Raw genomic sequence first — 21,753 nt, 5'->3', positions numbered from 1 at the left:
AAAGGGGCCATTGAGAATGCAAAAGCCACAGAAGCAGGTCAACTGCACCTGCATTGAATTCCAAATGATCTCAGCAATTGGGCTGATTTACTCAAATTGAAGCATGCAAAATCTGGTGCATCCCTGCATAGAAGCCAATCAGCTTCCAGATTTTATTGTCAAAGCTTAACTGAACAAACATAAGTTAGAAGCTGAATGGCTACCATGCACAGCTGCACCAGATTCTGATTGCTCCAGTATTAATAAATCTCCCTGTGTCTCAAATTAACACTATATTTGTTCATTTAACCCCATTGATACAGGACCTTATGTGACAGACTAGTAGCGGTATTGTTGTGTCTCCTAGATTTTAGCCTCTCTGCTCAGAAGTTGAGCAGAAGTTTAATGAGCTGCTGTTCAATCTAACTGCATAGCTTGTGGCAGAGTTTTGTCCCTATCAGTCTGCGCCACTAATTGCCCACATATTGTACAACTAAAGTGAGTTATGTGATGGGATACTATGCTGCACTCTGTTCTGTTTCTCTGTCTGCCTCACATTGGTAAATGAAAGTACATTTTATTTATTAAAATCCACTAATAAATGGTTTGATCTGTGCAGTCCAAAGCCCCACTGTGTTTTGACATTCAGATTCAGAGTATTGACTGGGATGCTGAGTTCAAAGCTTGCAAGCATTGCTTCTAACATTGCTCTGAATGCTTTTCCTGGCTGTCATTTAGAACAAGCCTTGGTGATCACATCCTTGCATGTGTTTACTTCTGTTTTACTGCTAAAAACTGCATGAGAAATCATTTAGGGAGCCACACAAGTAACTTTGGAAGTAGTTTTGCTCACCAAAAGGAGTCACTTTGTGGTGTATTAAAAAAAAATTGCAGAAATATTCAACCTGTAAAACTGCTTGTACATCTGTTCTGTGCGAATAGGGGCAAAAACAATGTTATTAGGCTATTTTCTCTCCAGGTCAAATCATATTCTTGATACAAAATAGAGTATATTGTGAAAATACCACATTAGAGCCACTGGATAGCACTGATAATTACAGGAAAAAATGCGTATTTACCAAGATTGCCAGCTCCATCTAGTGGCTTTACTATAGTATTTCTCTGTTTCCCTCTTTTGTGTAAATGAATAACATTTAACCAGGTATACATTTGTTTTTGGCCCCATTGCCACCTAAAAAATGTCCACGCAATTCCAAAATAAACCCCTTTAAAGTCAGTTCGTGTCTCACAGCCAGTAAAAAGGCACTGCCATACATCAGAAGGCATGCAGATAGTCTGTATTGTCTCAAATGGCTCAGACAGCCCCCTAAATCCTCATTATGCATATTTTGACTTCAGCTAGATGTCAGTGGCAACATATGGCTTGCCTCATCCCTGCAGCTTCCTATTGGCCTTGATGTCATCAAGCAACAGGAAGTCCTGGGAGGTACAGGGCCATAGAGAAATAGAAGATAAAATTAGTATAACAGGGGACAAAGCTGACCCAGCCTGTAGACTTCTGATGGTTCCTGCCAGGCAGAGCTGAGCTTAAATACCGCTGGGTATACGGTAAACTTATAGAATAACCCAAGCACTGAAATTAAAAATAGTTTCAAAGAAGAAAAAAAAAAAAAAAACTTACCAAAGGAATAGAGCAGAAGTCCCAATCCCAGCATGAAGAGCCCATTTGCCCATCCAATCAGCAGGAATGCTGGAACCAACAGAATCATGGCCTGCAGAAAATATAGAAGTTTAGTACTAAGTGAGACTCTTACATTATGTATCCAACCATTCACTATAGATGGGCATTACAGAGTCCATGGGTAATGTGGCAGCACCACCATTCTTTTATACATGCAACAGTTTATATCTTGCATCAGTAAAGCGTCTGTAGTCACTGTTGTGGATCAAAAGGAGGTTTCAGTTTAAAAACAGCTAAACACATTCTCAGTACATTGGAACAAAAGGCATTTTAAATCCTTTCCATTGTTTTCCTTTAGTCTAGAAAAGCCTGTCCCCTGCCAGCATGCTGTAAAGAAGGACCCTTTCTCTCCGCGTGGAAGCAGTGGTCTCTCCACAGAAGTCTGTCTTGCCCCCCTGCAGAGTCAGACTTATAGCTCTGCAACCATCAAAATGCGTGCTCCTTGATGATTACAGTGCTATAGGTCTGACTCAGCAGGTAGTGTTCCAGACCTCTGCAGAGAGACCAGTGCTACCACACAGAGCAAGGGTCTTGATCTGCAGCATGCTGGGAAGGAACAGGCTTTCCTAAGCTTTCTAAAGAAAAACAACTGTAAGGTCTTGTTTACACCACAAATCGTTTCAGCATACGGACTGATGTCTGATGTGTATGGGAAGTCATTTTGAAAATAGAAAATTACATTTCATTCATTTCTCTGCACTGCAGAGGAGCAGTGACTGGCAGTAACTTCTTGTGAGCTCTGGTGCATTGCAGAAAAATGCAGCAGGTCTGCATTTCTACACAACACACTGCAGCCCAACTGAGGGCAGTGGTGTGAATGGGGCAAATAAACAATGCAGTTCAACTGAACCAGGGTGACAGACGTGTCTCAGGAATGTATTTAGCCAATTTTACCAGTAGGTTCAATTGGGTTTTAAAGCTAAACTCCAGGACATCAGACACTTTCTAAAATATGTTGGCTTACTATGAGCAAAGTCCAACAAACGGCATGCCACCTCCTGGACTTATGTCTGATATTTATTACTGACAGTTTTACTGCACTAAAGGAGTACACCCATTACTATACTCCCAGCACTCTGACTGACAGGAGAGACACTGCTTTCTCACACAGCTGTCCTATCATAGAAGGCTTTGTATTTTGCAAATGGGTTCACATCATACAATGCACTCTGTAATTGGGCAGGAGGAGGGGAGGGGCAGGCAGAGCAGCTGTATGTGACTGGAGCCGAGACCAGAATCGTAAGAGCACTGAAAGTATAGCAATGCTCCCGGGGCTCAGTAAAAATTTAAATAAAAAGCCTCACAATTATCCCACGTGTATTATAATACAATAGGAATGCAGCACTATTGATCTTTAGCGTGACAGTCTGGGGAATACATTGACATCCCCCATTCAAGCTATTCTTGGGGGGGGGGGGGGGGGTCAAGTACGTAGAAGGTCTACCAGATACAATGATGGTATGCTCTTACACCACCAAAAAGTATGGGAAATAAAAAGAATAAATAAAAAGCTAAAACTGGGACACTTTCGGTCCCACGCTCCTCTTTGGCTTAATAACCACATGCTGGAACTTCAACATATACCAGACCCTGGCATGTGGGCCTCATATGGGATACTATACCTCCACCAAGTAATGACTACTGCAGGACCTAAAATGTACCAATCCCTCAAAGAGGACTATTCAATCCCATTTCAGCTATTGTTTAGGTATTTACAGCTTTGCCATGCATTACAGACCCAGTTTAGGAAACTCACGATTAATCTTGATCGCCCTCAGGTCCTGGAAATTATCATGGGTATAGAACCCCAAAAACAAATCTCTAACCTTTACTCTACAATTAGACTTCCAAGAGTAATGACAGTAATCCAATAAGCCAATGTAAGGTGGGAGAAAGACGTAGGGGCCATTAGTGACTCAGACTGGGATGAAATTCTAGAAAAAGTCAAAACAACATCTCCTAAGCTATCTGATAGATTGACACAGCTCTACATTATACACCAAGCATATCTGACACTGCAGAGGTTGGCCAAATTTCAACCTACACGTAATTGGCTACCCCAGTTGAAGTCTCTTAAGATGAAGTGCGTCGGGTTATTACGCTCGCCTAGCCACTTGTTACTGCACACTTTTTAATATCTGTTCTTACTGAACCTTTTTTATTCTACTCGTATCCATTTTTTAAATGTTGGATAGTGTGTGGAAGTTTCTCTCCCTCTCTTTTTTTTATATTTTAAAACTACCCTCGTAATTTGGAGAGTCCTGGTATGTGCATGGTGGAATATCCATCTGACCCATCAGAGGAGAAATTAGCTTTTTACAACCTCCAAACTGGAAACCTGCTTGCTGTGTCTGCTACATCTTTGGAGTGAGTCAAGTCTGTGGTTTACAGCTGATGGACATAGGAAGACATCCCCCTCACTGGAATCCTTTTACCGTATTTTGGTTTATGCCTGACTGATCCACCACTGATGGCGAGTGGATCCATCATATAGGTACCCCACCCCCCTGTCTTTCTTCTGGAGGTGGAGGCACTTCCCTTGGTGTTATCACACAATGATTGATGTGCACACACGGCATAGAAGATTGGCCGGTTTTATATTTGTTTGTTGGCAGATTACAGCACTTTAACCACTTGCCGCCCGCCCATTGTCAAATGAGGGTGGCAAAGTGGTTTCAAAATCCTGACTGGACGTCATAGACCAAATGACGGCGGCAAAGTGGTTTCAAAATCCTGACTGGACGTCATAGACCGTCCTCAGGATTTTGAGCCGCTGCACGCCCCGGGGGCACGCATTGCGGCGATTGTTGTTGCTGGGTGTCAGTCTGACACCCCGTAACTACGATCTAGGTAAAGAGTCTCCGACGGAGACTCTTTACCACGTGATCAGCCGTGTCCAATCACGGCTGATCACAGTGTAAATAGGAAGAGCCGGTGATCGGCTTTTCCTCACTCGCGTCTGTCAGACGTGAGTAGAGGAGAGCCGATCGGCTGCTCCTCTGATGGGGGGGGGGGGGTCTGTGCTGATCGATTATCAGCACAGCCCCCCCAGGATGCCGACACTGGACCACCAGGGATGCCACCAGACCACCAGGGATGCCCAGCACCAGGTATGCCACCCTAGACCACCAGAGATGCCAGTCAGTGCCCACAATGGATGCCAGTGCCCACAATGGGCATCACTGATTGTCATGCATTATTGTTTGGCACTGATTGGCATCCATCAGTACAATACAATGCCGCCTATCAGTGCCCATCCGCGCCACCTATCAGTACCCATCTGTGCCAACTATCAGTGCCCATCCATGCCCATCTGTGCTGCCTAGCCATGCCAATCTGTGCCACCTATCCATGCCCATTCGTGCCACCTATCCATGCCCATTCGTGCCACCTATCCATGCCAATCCGTGCCAGCTATCCATGCCAATCCGTGCCAGCTATCAGTGTCCATCCATGTCGCCCATCAGTGCCACCTATCAGTGCCCATCAGTGCCACCTATCAGTGCCACATATCAGTGCCGCCCCATCAGTGCCGCCTATCAGTGCCACATATCAGTGCCGCCCCACCAGTGAAGGAGAAAACGTACTTATTTACAACGATTTGAAACTGAAACAAAAAAAAAAAAAAAAAAAAACAACTTTCAGTCTTTTTTTTATTTGTTTAGCAAAAAATAAAAACTGTAGAGGTGATCAAATACCACCAAAAGAAAGCTCTATTTGTGGGAAAAAAAATAATAAATTTAATTTGGTTACAGTGTAGCATGACCGTGCAATTGTCATTCAAAGTGTGACATCGCTGAAAGCTCGAAATTGGTCTGGACAGGAAGGTGTTTAAGTGCCCAGTTTTGATGTGGTTAAGAACTATGGACTTTACTCATTATCCTGATTAATAAGAGTTTTTTTTTTCTTGTAGAATATGTGAACCCCATTCCCTGTCTTCAATATATGTCAGTGCAGCTTTCATTACTGCTAATTGTTACTCCGTTAGACCTTAGAGTCGCAGTGAGATTGTATAACTGTTCGGGGCACTAGCTACAAGGATACACTTTGGGCTAATATTTCAGAGTCTCAGTATACACATTCACTTTAATTACTTTGTTCATAGACACCCTAATTGTTTTTTTTTGTCCTTTGAGCCCATTATCAATTATATGTCTATATGTTACCAAGTTTACTTTCGGGTCTGCATACCAAAGGAACATTATTATGTTCATCACGTTGGAACAATTGTGTACAATTCTGAATTGTTTAGATGATATCTATTGAGACCTATTATAATTTTTTTTTACTGTTTTTATATTATGTATGCCCTAAGGAAAATAATAAACATTTACAATTATTGTTTTGTTCAATTAGCTGTGTGCTTCACATAAAGTCCCACAACCCCCCTTTTCCTTTAATATGTACCAGGGATGGAGGCATATGTACTGTTCCAATCATGGCCTCATATAAAGTCCCAACTTTTCTTTCAATTTCGATAAAAAGGCTTTTTTTCTTCCTAGCAAACATGGCAACCTAATAATTTCACTGATACACTTTTTTCACATTTTTCTTTGTTAGTTACCTGTTTCACTACTTTCACTTCATTTCCTGGTTTGATTCTCCGAGCATAGCCACCCTGGATCAGCGCCATGGTAATTCCAATGAAGAAAAACATCTTTCCTTGTTGCATGCTGCCATAGAAAAGCAAACAATACAGGTTACAGGCAGGTTCCACAGCTGGGAACACTTGACATGGTACAGCCCATACTGTCAGCACTGTGTTTATGCTCCATCTGGACTGATCTCCTCCAGATGTTCACCACCCTTCACTAGACGTCCTACCATCATCTTCTCAGGCCGGCGTGTTTATACCGCAGCGCGGTTATATACTGCTTTTGTTCTGACCAACATTGGCCTCCTCCCAGCACAAATCATAATAGTGGAAGAAAAATGGCCCTGCACGTTTGTCAGCTTGGAGAGGAATGAAAATAAATCTACCCTCATGAGAAAATATACCGAAGTTATAAGCCATATTTTTGTGAGTATTCCAATAAAAAAATGAGCCAGGTTCTCAGTGTTGGCTGTCCAGAGGAGAAGTAACACACAGAGTTCAATAAAGTAAAGAGAGGTGCACAGCCAAACTAAAACTGGCAGAAGGACTCTAGTATGTATTATAACAATTAGTATTCAAACGACTGACAGCCCTCCATTTTCACCCAAAGGTCTACAGATGCTGCAAGTCAGAAGCTTGTTCCCTTATTATTACTATTTTGGTTGAAGGGTAATAATTATTTCTGTAATCAGGTTACTTACTGTAACCTGATTTTTTTTGAGATATGGCACTGCGTCGCTTTAACTGACAATTGTGCGGTGGTGTGACTTTGTACCAAAACAAAATTGACGTGCTTTTTTTTCCCCACAAATAGAGCTGTCTTTTGGTGGTATTTGATCACCTCTGTGATTTTTATTTTTTTCGCTACAAAAACAAAAAAAGACGGACAACTTAAAAAACAAAACAAACAAAAAAAACTATATGTTTTACTTTTTGCTATAATAAATATCCCCAAAAAATAAAAATAAATTCTTCATCAGTTTAGGCCAATATGTATTCTACAAGTTGTCAAACAAATCTGTTTTCTTCTTATAAGGAGAGAAACAAAAGGTGTATGCCTCATACACATGATTGGATTTTCTGACAACAAAACCGTGAATTTTTTTTTCCAAATGATGCTGACTCAACTTGTCTTGCATACACATGGTCACTTAAATGTTGGCCCAAAATTCCGAACATGAGAACGCGGTTACGTACAAGACATATGACGAGCCGAGAAAAATGAAGTTCAATAGGCAGTGCTCCTTTTCTGCTTGATTCTGAGCATGCGTGAACTTTTGTGCGACGGACTTGTGTACACTCAGCAAATGTCTGATGGAGCATACACATGGTCGGACTTTCTGACAAGCAGCTCACATCGAACATTTCCCATCAGAAATTCCGATTGTGTGTACGGGGCATAATATACAAGGTCCAGGCTTACAAAATTCAGTTTGTAAATGGATAGAAAGCTGGCTAAAATACATAATTCAGAGTAGTGGTTAATGATTCTTACACTGAATGGTCTACGGTTATCAGTGCTGGGACCCTTACTTTTAACATATTTATAGATGATATTGGGTCTGGGATTAAAAGTACTGTTTCAGTTTTTGCAGATGACACCAAGCTATTCAGTGGAATAACATCCTTACAGGATGTTTCCAATTTACAAACCGACTATGATGAATTTAATTGGGCAACTATGTGGAAAATTAGGTTTATTGTTGATAAATGTGAAGATATGTACTTGGCGGCTAAGAATATGCATGCATTATACATAATAGAAGGAGAACAGCTGGAGGAGTCGAAGGTTGGGAAGGATCTGGGGGTTTTGGTAGTAAAATACTTTCTTGTATCAAAAGAGGAGGGATAGCGCGAGAGAGCGAGAAGGACCTCATCTGGAATAAGCAGTTCAGTTTTGGACACCCGTTCTACAAAAAAAAAAAAGAATATTGGGGAAGCGGAGAAAGTACACAAAAGACCTATAAAACTGATGAGAGCCATTAAGGAGCTCAGCTATGAGGAAAGATTAGAGGAGATTAAGGGGGGATATGATCAACATGTATAAATACATAAGTGGTCCATATAGAGAACTTGGTGTTGAGTTATTCACTTTCAAATCACTAGGGAAGACAAGGGAGCACTCTATGTCTGGATGAAAGAAGATTTAACCTTCACATATGGAAAGGTTTCTTCACAGTAAGAGCAGTGAAAATGTGGTATAGACTCTCCAAGAACTGGTTCTGTCCAACTCAGTCGATTGTTTTAGAAAAGCACTGGATGCATTTCTAAATGTACAAAACATAACTGTATATTATTATTTAGAGGTAATAACAGGGGTAGTTGATCCAGGGTATATTCAATTGCCTCATGGGTGATCAGGAAGGAATTTTCTCCCATGTGAATTGGATCATGCTTTATTGGGGGATTTTATTTTGCTTTCCTCTGGGTCTACGGTGGGTATAGGATTGTGTATATCCGGGTTTTCGGTTTGTGCGTGTGTGTATTTTTTTTTATTTTTTTAGAACTAGATGACTAGTGTCAACCTGACTAACTACTATGAAACTATGATGTAGGATGCCCATATACAAGTCCAGGCTCTCTGTTTTTTTTGAGTATCCCTTGGAACGTGGTGAAATTAAGATGAAGGCACCATTGATAGCCCTACTAGAGAATAGACAGGGACAAAATTCTGTCCGAGACAATGCTGCAACAGATTCATATTCACCTTACTGACAGGTGAATCTGTCTCAAGTTGTGCAGTTTGTTGGACATGTAGAAGACAGATTTCTAATGAGCGTCTATAACACTATGAATTCCAGGGATTATTTTCAAGGCTGTCGGGTAGTAAACAACAAATCACATATTTTGTCCTGCAGGAATGGAAGGTATAAGGTCCCTTTCACACCTGTACAACTTGTCCTGCGACTTGGGACTGCAAAGTCACATGACAAGTCGTACCCCATGATTTCCAATGAGTGCCATTCATATCTGTGCGACTTCAAGTCACATAAATTTTTAAACGCGACCCGTCCCGCCGAGTTTGCGCGCAGAAGTAGCGCAAGTACGTGAGTAGCGCCTGTCAAAGGTAAAGTGTGAGCGCTCAACTTATGTGTTTTTAGTAGTCATACATATTCCAGTGTCTCTACATACATATAAAGTGACCCCAAGACAAGGGGAAATATTGCAATTTAGTGGCAAAGAAAATAACTATAATATTATCTATAAATATATATGTGAAAACCACAAAATAGAGATTTTGTGGAAAAAATTATCCCAGTGAAAAAGAAGCCAAACAATGACTATAATTATATGCAAACGTTGCTAGTGATAAATAATAAAAGTCCATAAACAGGCGTATGGTCCATATGAGAATGTGCAAAGTATCAATCCAAACGTATTGTGCTGACACCAAAGTTCTGTGATATTTCAACCGGAGGAGATGTTGTTTCACCCTGTGACGGTCCCACCACCTTATAAGGTACAGGCTTACCGGATCTAGATGACCCTAGCAGACATACGTCTCAGGGGTCAATCAAAGCTTATGGTCCTAGCCAAAGGTTGGATGTATCAATCGTGCCGTATACGATCACCACAAACGACTAGATGTAATCACAGTTCTTCATATGTATGTGTAAATCCGACAACAACTCAGGCATGGAAGATGAAGAAACAAAGCCAACATGGCATAATAACGTTTTTTAAAAAAACCTTTAATAAAAAATATTCTAAAACTCACATTTCCAGAATGGATAGTAAAGCATGTCAGAGAGACAAAAGTGGCAGTAGCGGAGTCCTCCCGACGCGTTTCGACCTACAGGTCATCATCTGGGGTGGGCTCCTGCTACTGTCATACTGCCTTATATAGGTACTGGTACAATAAACTAATGCATTTACCCCAAGTGTCATAATCAAGCCCACTTCCGGTTTTCAAAATGGCGGACGGGCGTGCGTTCCACGCCTCTATCGTTATGCGTTCCACCCATATAACCAATCGGTTTAAGCCTGGAGGGCATAATTTAGAAATGGTAATCAGTCAACTTCCGGTTATAATGGAAGTGACGGTGTGGCGTGCGTTCCACGCCTCAACAGGCATGCACTCCACCCATTCACAATGAACTGTGATGAATAAAGAAAAAAAGGGGGTATTTATTACAATAATATGACCGCTACCAAGAATGTGGGACCATCCCCTTGTATATGTATGCATTTATTCCGACTTGGATAGAACAGTATGTAGGTATATTAAACTCTCATTGAAAATCCCAGCATGAAAACCGGAAGTGTGCGTCCATGATCACACAGGAACCGGAAGTAGGTAAGCATCACTTCCGGAGCGGAACGAAAATGGAAACGAGGCTTGGATGTATAAACAACATTATCTCCTCTCTAATGCTGCTGTAAGTGTGCCAATGACACCTAGTGGCCAAAAAATAAAATAGAACTTGACAATGATAAAAGAGATATACATAACATATATCCCATTATACATGATGTGTATCACATGATATAGATTTATAATCCTGTGATTTCAACCAACTGTCTTGACACAGGAGATATACATGTATACAACTAGTATAACCAAAAACAAAAAAAGAGAACATAAAATACAAATAAAATAATATAAAAATACAAATAAGAATAAATACAGACTGCTTAATAAAATATACTTGCAAATAAATTTTGTGATACCAGATTACGCATTGCACATAGCGTCTATGAGTCGTCTATAAAAGCATTAATGTCCCACTCTACATTCATACCGAGTGGAGAGTGGGATTGGAGCTCATAGATCCAAAAAGTCTCCAACCTGGAGACCCCACGTGTAAGGGGACCCCCTCTCCAGGGTGGGGTGTACCTGTCTATCGCGACAAATTGTGTGCCCCTTAAATCGTTGTTGTGACATTCCCTATAATGTCTAGGCACAGTATGTTTAGACAGTTTACTTTTGATCAAAGAAATGTGTTCACCAACCCTTGTGGAAAAAGGTCTGGTGGTACGACCGACATACTGTTTCCCGCAAGGGCAGGTTATTAAATAGACCACATATTTGGTCTTACAGGTACAGAAACACTTAATTGAATATCTTCTCCCTGTTGCTGTAGATGTAAATTCTGAAATTTTGCGTTGAGTCAATGCATTATGTAGACATACGCTACATTTTTTATCCATACAATCCTCCGAATACTAATTATGAACAACAGGGTTTTCACGAGGACCCACACCCCAAAAAAAGGGGCCAAGAACGAGGAGAGGTTGTAGAGGGGGAAGGAGATTACAAAGACGGAAAAAGAAGAAGGCTCTGATAGGCCAGGGGGTCTTTAATTTAAGCACCAAGTCTTTTACATCTGAGGAGATGTCAATTTTAGACAAGGGCTTGAAGTTTGCACCCCCTAATAAACTCAATAAATTTTCCACATTTATAGACATACACAAATTCACACGGAAGATAAACATTCAGAGGTATCTTACATCTAATCCGTACCGTACAGACTATCATGCCAGTACGTCAGGGACTGTTCATTCAGGGCTGTCTAACCCCTCTCTTTTCTCTCCTCCAGTACCCACTGCTCCTGCAGTAAAAATTTTTAGAGATTTGGTACTCAGCGATTTAGCAGAATTACCAGTCAAAAAGTACCATTCGACCTCTTTACCAAAAGTTGCAATGAGGTCTCTCTGTGATCAGAAACAGGTTATTATACGCCCTGCCGATAAGGGAGGAGGTATAGTTATACTTGATAAGATTCATTACGAGGAAGAAATGGCGAATATTTTGAGTGAGCCAGATACGTATTGCAAGTTACCCAACAATCCTACCAATGTTTACAAAAAACAATTGAAAACCCTTATCGATAAAGGTTTTGAACAAACAACAAAAAAATTTTGAATAAAAAAGAAAGAGCCTTTTTGGTTCCAATATCCCCCAGAACACCTACTATCTATTATCTGCCTAAAATCCATAAGAGCCTGACGGCCCCTCCCGGTAGACCAATTGTGAGTGGCATCAACTCTGTCACAGCACGTATAGGCAGATACATAGATTTTTATCTCCAACCACTTGTTAGAAAAATGCCTTCATATATACAGGATACAGGCCATACCATCAGAAAATTGGAAAGTACACATTTTCAAGGACAATGTATTATAGCCACCGCTGATGTGGCATCCCTTTATACCTGTATTCCACAGGATAAGGGGATCCAAGCGGTTCGTTTCTTTTTAGATCAAGAACACACACTAGTTCCTTGCCAACGTGATTACATCATAGAATTATTAGAATTCGCCACTAGCCATAGTTACTTTTGGTTTGATGGTCAGTACTATTTGCAAAAAAGGGGGGTGGCCATGGGGGCTAAATTTGCGCCCAGTTTGGCCAATCTTTTCATGGCCAAATGGGAGGAGGATGTCGTCTATGCTCAGCGGAGCCCATCATTGATTTTGTGGGTCCGTTATATAGACGACATCCTCCTCCTATGGGGAGGCACCCCTGAATCGCTTGGGGAATTTTTCAGTGGTTTAAATAACAACGATAGGGGAATTTCATTAACCTATCAGACCAGCATCGATAAAATACAATTTTTAGACTTGGAAATTGGAATCACGTCAGGGGGTTTTAATTTTAAAACACATTTCAAGTCTACCGACCGTAATAGCTATATTGCCATCGATAGCTGCCACCATAAAAGTTGGCTTACCTCTGTCCCTCGTAGTCAATTTATTAGACTACGTCGCAACTGTACGGATGATCGCATTTTTCTTGAGCAGGCGAACTGTTTAAAAGAACAGTTTTTGGACAAGGGATATCATGCGCCTACTTTGGAAAAACAACTACAGGAGGTTTCAGATATAAATAGGGATACTCTTTTACAGGTCAAAACCCCTCGGAATGACAATGACAAATTTAGGTGGTCTTTCATAACCACCTTCAATACACAACATAGGCAAGTGAAAAAGATCTTCAGTAAACATTGGGACATTTTGAGAAAGGACCCTGTGCTTGGTCCAAGTCTTCCTGAAAAGGCCAACGTTTTGTTTAGAGGGGCCCCGACTCTGCAAAGTAAAATAGCCCCCAATATTATTAATGCCCCCATCCAGCCTACTTTTTTTCACAATTTGGTAGGTTACTACCCGTGTAAAAAATGTAGCGTATGTCTACATAATGCATTGACTCAACGCAAAATTTCAGAATTTACATCTACAGCAACAGGGAGAAGATATTCAATTAAGTGTTTCTGTACCTGTAAGACCAAATATGTGGTCTATTTAATAACCTGCCCTTGCGGGAAACAGTATGTCGGTCGTACCACCAGACCTTTTTCCACAAGGGTTGGTGAACACATTTCTTTGATCAAAAGTAAACTGTCTAAACATACTGTGCCTAGACATTATAGGGAATGTCACAACAACGATTTAAGGGGCACACAATTTGTCGCGATAGACAGGTACACCCCACCCTGGAGAGGGGGTCCCCTTACACGTGGGGTCTCCAGGTTGGAGACTTTTTGGATCTATGAGCTCCAATCCCACTCTCCACTCGGTATGAATGTAGAGTGGGACATTAATGCTTTTATAGACGACTCATAGACGCTATGTGCAATGCGTAATCTGGTATCACAAAATTTATTTGCAAGTATATTTTATTAAGCAGTCTGTATTTATTCTTATTTGTATTTTTATATTATTTTATTTGTATTTTATGTTCTCTTTTTTTGTTTTTGGTTATACTAGTTGTATACATGTATATCTCCTGTGTCAAGACAGTTGGTTGAAATCACAGGATTATAAATCTATATCATGTGATACACATCATGTATAATGGGATATATGTTATGTATATCTCTTTTATCATTGTCAAGTTCTATTTTATTTTTTGGCCACTAGGTGTCATTGGCACACTTACAGCAGCATTAGAGAGGAGATAATGTTGTTTATACATCCAAGCCTCGTTTCCATTTTCGTTCCGCTCCGGAAGTGATGCTTACCTACTTCCGGTTCCTGTGTGATCATGGACGCACACTTCCGGTTTTCATGCTGGGATTTTCAATGAGAGTTTAATATACCTACATACTGTTCTATCCAAGTCGGAATAAATGCATACATATACAAGGGGATGGTCCCACATTCTTGGTAGCGGTCATATTATTGTAATAAGTACCCCCTTTTTTTCTTTATTCATCACAGTTCATTGTGAATGGGTGGAGTGCATGCCTGTTGAGGCGTGGAACGCACGCCACACCGTCACTTCCATTATAACCGGAAGTTGACTGATTACCATTTCTAAATTATGCCCTCCAGGCTTAAACCGATTGGTTATATGGGTGGAACGCATAACGATAGAGGCGTGGAACGCACGCCCGTCCGCCATTTTGAAAACCGGAAGTGGGCTTGATTATGACACTTGGGGTAAATGCATTAGTTTATTGTACCAGTACCTATATAAGGCAGTATGACAGTAGCAGGAGCCCACCCCAGATGATGACCTGTAGGTCGAAACGCGTCGGGAGGACTCCGCTACTGCCACTTTTGTCTCTCTGACATGCTTTACTATCCATTCTGGAAATGTGAGTTTTAGAATATTTTTTATTAAAGGTTTTTTTAAAAACGTTATTATGCCATGTTGGCTTTGTTTCTTCATCTTCCATGCCTGAGTTGTTGTCGGATTTACACATACATATGAAGAACTGTGATTACATCTAGTCGTTTGTGGTGATCGTATACGGCACGATTGATACATCCAACCTTTGGCTAGGACCATAAGCTTTGATTGACCCCTGAGACGTATGTCTGCTAGGGTCATCTAGATCCGGTAAGCCTGTACCTTATAAGGTGGTGGGACCGTCACAGGGTGAAACAACATCTCCTCCGGTTGAAATATCACAGAACTTTGGTGTCAGCACAATACGTTTGGATTGATACTTTGCACATTCTCATATGGACCATACGCCTGTTTATGGACTTTTATTATTTATCACTAGCAACGTTTGCATATAATTATAGTCATTGTTTGGCTTCTTTTTCACTGGGATAATTTTTTCCACAAAATCTCTATTTTGTGGTTTTCACATATATATTTATAGATAATATTATAGTTATTTTCTTTGCCACTAAATTGCAATATTTCCCCTTGTCTTGGGGTCACTTTATATGTATGTAGAGACACTGGAATATGTATGACTACTAAAAACACATAAGTTGAGCGCTCACACTTTACCTTTGACATGTTTCCTTAGCTAAAAAATCCCTAATTTTAGCGTGTCAGCAGCTTACAGTTCATCACATTTTTTCTTCATTTTTTCTTTGTTTAAAATCACTATAATTTTTTTCTGCTCGTTTTGCGCAGTATTGTTGGTTAATAGTTTTCACGTGAGTAGCGCCTGCATATGAAAATTGTGTTCAAACCACACATGTGAGGTATCGCCGCGATTGGTAGAGCGAGAGCAATAATTCTAGCCCTAGACCTCCGCAAAACATGCAACTGGTAGAATTTTTTAAATGTTGCCTATGGAAATTTTTAAGGGTAAAAAAGTTTGTCGCCATTCCACGAGCGGGCGCATGTAAAAAAAAAGGCCCGGTCTTAAAGTGGTTAAAGTAGTCCCTGCACTACTTTGGTCCGACTTTGATGTGACTTGCGGTCCATAGAACACAGGCATTGCTTCAAGTCACAGAGAAATTGCGGCATAAAATCACGGAAAAATCACGCAACTTTCAGGTCACACATGCGTGAAAGGGGCCTACGTGTTAATTAGCTCTAGTTTGTGATGGCAGGGTTTGTAAAGGTAACTATATTTTTATACACATCAGATCTATATGCTGCATAGATCGTTAATCTAAATATTTTTACAGCCAAAAATAATAAACCTGTTATCTGAGTGTCTATTTTCGGCACTTCCTCCTTTGCTGTCTTGTATGATTCCTATATATAGCTTACGGTTTTTCGAGCGCACTCCCTTCCGCTACGTCATGAGGTAATGGGAACTACAATTCCCTTTATTCTTAGGCCGCGTACACACCCGGGGACTGTTCGCTCAACTTTGTCCGCTGAACAGTGTTTCAGCGGACAGTCCGCTCGTGTGTGGGCTTTCAGCGGACAGTTTCAGCGAACAGTCTGCTGAACAAAGTTTTTCGGAATTTCCGAAAAACTGTCCGCTGAAACTTTGTTTCAGCGAACAGTCCCCTCGTGTGTAGGCTTGTTCGTCAAACTAAGTTCCGCGCATGCCCAGAAAGGATTTACACGCCGAAGGTTGCATTGCAGTGTATAGGACGTCGTTTTCTAGTCCCGTCGTACGTGCCGTTCACGTCATCGCGCACGGTTTCAGCGGACTGTTCGTTCATCGTGTGTGGGTAAGTCCGTCCATGCTAAGTTTGAGCGGACTGTCCGCTGAAACTGTTTGACAAACAAAGTTGAGCGAACAGTCCCCGCGTGTGTACGCGGCCTTAGCGGCATTGCGCATGCGCAGTGCCGCTATTCATATGACTGTATGAACAAAAACAAGCTTTGTGTCTAATAGGTTTCGGTGCAGACAACTTCCAGCATCCACGCCCATTCCCACCTCCCCAGAACACTCATATGATGATGAATAAACTGCAGATAAGAGACACTTTTCTTTCTAAAAAAGGGGTGGAGTAAAGGTGGGGCTGTGCTGAAGAAAGCATAATTGAGATTTCAAGAAAATGGCATGGGAGGCGGAGATACAGCATCTTAGACATGCCAACGGCTCCCGTGCCTCTCGTGCCTGTGAGCGCAGACAGTGTCTTACCCAGTGGCGGTCCGTCCATAGGGGACGCCCCCCAAGTTAAAAAAAAAAAAAAAAGTCACTTTAAGAGTGACCGGGCGCCAGACATGCTGTGGTCTATGGGAAGCTTCCCAGCCTGCAATCAGCTGAATACAGGCTGGGAAGCTGATTTGCCTGTGTTTAGGGTGTGTGCAGGGCGCCCGCACACACTCCCACTCTCCTGGGATTGGTCAGATTTATTATTATTAGCCTAGGATTGGCTGGCGGGGACCGGAGGAGAGGACAGTGGGCGGCCGCGATACTATGGGGGTGGATGACCGGATGGAGTGACTCACTGGTTTCCCTGTCACAAGGGGAGGAGTCGACCTTTAGTATTGAAGGCAAGTCAGTGCACTGCTGTGCAGCGCTGACACACTGATTCTTGCCCCTCGATCGCGCACAGCCACACACACATGCTGCCTGTCTGTCTGACTCTCTGCACACCGCCCAGCCCCACGCTGTCTCTTCGCCAGGTCTGACAATTTCATCACAAGCAATAAGCAGATGATTGCCGACTCATGCAGGGAGTACAGTGATGGGGGAGGAGCTGCAGTAGGTCACGGCCACAGTGTGAGTTTTCACACAGAGACACAGAGAAATGCAGGGGAATCCCCAGCGCTGCCATTGCCAATGAACCCAGTCCCCACCACCACCGCTGATTCCATCCCACCCCCCAGCACTGACACTGACTCATCCTATCTCCCCTCAGCACTGACACTCATCCCACCCCCCCCCCAGCACTGACACTCATCCCATTCCCCCCCAGCACTGACACTCATCCCACCCACCCCCAGCACTGACTCTGATGCCACCCCCCCAGCACTGATAATCATCCCATTCCCCCAGCACTGACACTCATCCCATCTCCCCGCAGTACTGACATTGATGCCACCCCCCCTAGCACTAACATTGACGCCACCCCCCCCAGCACTGACACTCATCCCACCCCCCCAGCACTGACACTCATCTTACCCCCCCCCAGCACTGACACTGACGCCACCCCCCCAGCACTGACACTGACGCCACCCCCCAGCACTGACACTGACGCCACCCCCCAGCACTGACACTGACGCCACCCTCCAGCACTGACACTGACGCCACCCTCCAGCACTGACGCCACCCTCCAGCAATGACACAATGCTATATGCCAGGTTTGTGGGAAATGCTATATGCCAGGATTAGTGAGCAATGCTATATGCCAGGATTAGTGAGCAATGCTATATGCCAGGATTTGTGAGCAATGCTATATGCCAGGATTTGTGAGCAATGCTACATGCCAGGATTTGTGAGCAATGCTACATGCCAGGATTTGTGAGCAATGCTATATGCCAGGATTTGTGAGCAATGCTTTATGCCAGGCTTTGTGAGAAACGTTCTATGCCAGGCTTTGTGAGAAATGTTCTATACCAGGCTTTGTGAGAAATGTTCTATACCAGGCTTTGTGAGAAATGCTACATGCCAGGCTTGTGAGAAATGTTACATGCCAGGCTTTGTGAGAAATGCTACATGCCAGGCTTGTGAGAAATGCTACATGCCAGGCTTGTGAGAAATGCTACATGCCAGGCTTGTGAGAAATGCTACATGCCAGGCTTGTGAGAAATGCTACATGCCAGGCTTGTGAGAAATGCTACATGCCAGGCTTGTGAGAAATGCTACATGCCAGGCTTGTGAGAAATGCTACATGCCAGGCTTGTGAGAAATGCTACATGCCAGGCTTGTGAGAAATGCTACATGCCAAGCTTGTGAGAAATGCTATATGCCAGGCTTTGTGAGAAATGCTGTATACTCCTGACACTGAGTGGAAGCAAGTGGAATACAGGGGATGGAGTGGGTGGATTCTATAAGGGGTGTGGCTTATGAGAAGTGGGAGGGACCAGCCAGGAAGGGGTGGGGTCTGGCACCCCACCATCCTAAAACTTCACCAGCCGCCACTGGTCTCACCACAGGGATGAAGTACCAGTGAAGGGGGCACACACGCAATGTAAACCCCATACAGAAGGGCTCTGCTGTTGGGGCAACCTTCTAGGACAAGAACAGAACCGGAAGTGGCTAAAACAGACAGCCAAAAAAAGCACTTCCAAACAAAAATGAAGGAAATGCTAAGTGAACAGACAATATACTCCCTTAAAGGAACAGGATTAAAAAAAAATAATAATAAAAAACAAACCTTTAGTATCACTTTAAGGGGGTCCTTGCAGGGCAAGGCATCATTCAGTGTCTCTACGCAGGGCCCAGCAACCCCCTTATACTCACTTCATGTGTGCTTCCTTGGTGCTCATTTGTCTTAATCAGCAACACTGGGCAACCTTGGGGATTGGTGACATCACTGGTCATGTAACAGTGCTTGTTTCTAGTAATTTGATGCTGGGCTAAGCAGTGTAACAGTAAAGAAGGCCACATCCTCCCCCATACCTAGAAGTATCAAGCATTCTTACTGTAGAGAAGAAGGGAGCTGCAAGAGAGCAAAGGTAAGTACATGGGGGCTGGAGTGGCCCTGGGCATGGGTAGTGACATGTGTCACCTTAAAAGAGATGTATGGGTTTTTTGCTTTTTATTAGAATCATACTTATCTAGGTGGACGCAGCATCGGTCCAATGCTGCATCTGTCCTGGTGCCTCTAACACTGAGCACCCGATCGCTCGGTTCTCACATCTCCATCAGCAGGGAGGTGCTGTCAGTCACTGGCTCTCTGCTCCCCCCCCCCCCCTTCTCGCTTACTGGAGTGGTGGGCTGTGGGTGGGGTGGGAGTGGCTGGTTTAGGCTCTCAGCAGCTTGGACCAGCTTTGACGCCACTGACAGCAGGCTTTAGCCCGCTGTCTGCTGATAATGTGTCACAAGAGTGTAAAACTAACTGCACTCCTGCGATCCACAGGAGAAGTACAGCCAAACAAGCTTTGGCTGTCCTTCTCCTTTAAATCCCAACCCCAGCCAAAACCGATTTTTATTGTTTTGAACAGAGTTGGGATGGGTTTGAATCTTTGCCAAACTTTTTTTTGCTCTCTATCATTCTATTAGAGATATTTCCATGTTCTTTTAATCCCTGTGACAACAGGACAAGAAATGAGGGGAAAAATGAGGTCAATGCAAAAGGAAGAGAAACAGAGGTCACTGAAACAGGAAGGGAAAGACAATATATTTAAACCAGGAAAGAAAGCCAGAAAATCCCTCAATAGAGACCCAGACAATAAAACATGACAGTCATTCTAAATTCCCCACCCCAAAAGGAAGGAGCTGAGATTTGATATACAATTCTGTATAAGTGACCGGTCCACTTTAAACCGAGTAAAATTAGAAATTCTAAACACATTTGGGAGTGAGAGCGTAATATTTGCTGGTTAAAAGAGAAGAACACATGAAGCAGATAATCCTGATAAACAATCAGTAGTCCCAGCACTGCGATCGGTTGTTGGCTGAACATCCTCATTCACTTCATGGCATAATCCCACTCCATTTGTGGCTGGAGATGGGATAAAATGGAATGTCAGAAATAAGCTGACAGCGGGGCACTATTTCTGCTATGTGTGCACAACAGAGCTCAGGGGCTTCGCCATGGCCAGACATACTCCAAGAGAGACATTCCAGGAATATTACAGCTCGTCTGCTGCCCTCTACACACGTGAAAAGGGAATACGCAATTCTAATTAGCAGACATCAACACAGCTGACAGTGATGGGATAGCCACATGGCCCACAACTGCTTCCAGCAGCAGGAATTTATTACAGGTATTTACATAGTGTCAATAATTTACACAGCATTTTACCTACTGTGCATTCACAGCACGTTCTAAAATATTTTTTATCTTAATGCAGGGAATGCATTAAGATAAAAACATTTTAAATTTAGAACCAATAATAAATCACTTTAAGATTTTTTTCATTGACTTCTAATATCCTAATAAGCTATTGTATGGACGTATTTTCCTTCATGTATAAAAGCAGCAGAAATTATGGTTACTCCCATCATCATGTTTAGTGGTTTTCCATTGTCCCGTATACTCTATCCCTCCACTGAACTTACCTGTTGAACTGAAAGCGCTGGTGAGTGAGGAAGCTGATGGTGTACTCCAGGCCGGAGAAGAAAAAGAGATACAGGAAGTAGACCAGACCCAGCATTCGGAGATTCTGTACATCTGCACACAGATAATTCACGTGTTACATACATAAGCTTCAGATGGTTCTTATGCAATAATAAACTTGGAGGTGATGAAGCTACAGAACTTAAATCTATGCATTAAAAAATGAAATCAGATTCAAGCGGTCATTCTAGTGCATGTTAGGAAATGAAGTGTTACCTCATATAGTGGAAGCATTAGAATATATCCTTGGGAACAACATTTATATGCGGGTCCCTTTGTGTTTGTTCTGTTTAAAAAGTACTGTATCCCCATTTCTAGAGCCCACACTAGGAATATTTCCCCTTCCCATACCACACAGCAGTACTGCAACAGGAAGTGAGGGTGAATCTCTTCAATGGGGTGCAGTCAGTAATACAAAATACTGACAAGATTCTAACCCTTCCACTGTTCATGTCACCATGGGCGTGAGAAGTGAGCATAAATCTCCTTAAAGTGTACGGGATAGAAATAAATAAACCACCCCTGCTATAGTCAATAGGAAGAAGTAAATAATAATAAAAAACAATACAGTGCATCTGAAAAGTATTCAGAGCACTTTTTCCACACTTTGTTATGTTACAGCCTTATTCCAAAATGGATTAAATTCATTATT

The 21,753-nt window shown here is 42.4% G+C and overlaps 1 protein-coding gene across 1 annotated transcript in view; it reads right to left on the bottom strand.

The window, feature by feature from the left end:
• SLC75A1 (solute carrier family 75 member 1) overlaps positions 1–21,753 on the bottom strand; it is a 106,024-nt gene that overhangs the window by 41,648 nt on the left and 42,623 nt on the right. The window contains exons 8-10 of the mRNA XM_077477880.1: positions 21,044–21,155; positions 6,246–6,354; positions 1,622–1,712 (exon numbers count right to left, since the gene is read on the bottom strand). Coding sequence (XP_077334006.1) covers positions 1,622–1,712; positions 6,246–6,354; positions 21,044–21,155 — 312 coding nt within the window. The remainder of the gene's footprint in view (positions 1–1,621; positions 1,713–6,245; positions 6,355–21,043; positions 21,156–21,753) is intronic.

The sequence above is a fragment of the Lithobates pipiens genome, unplaced genomic scaffold (assembly GCF_037356315.1).
Source record: "Lithobates pipiens isolate NorthernLeopardFrog02 unplaced genomic scaffold, aLitPip1_a1.2 Scaffold_13, whole genome shotgun sequence".
NCBI classification, from domain to species: Eukaryota; Metazoa; Chordata; class Amphibia; order Anura; family Ranidae; genus Lithobates; species Lithobates pipiens.
This window is presented reverse-complemented; position numbering and strand designations above follow the sequence as displayed.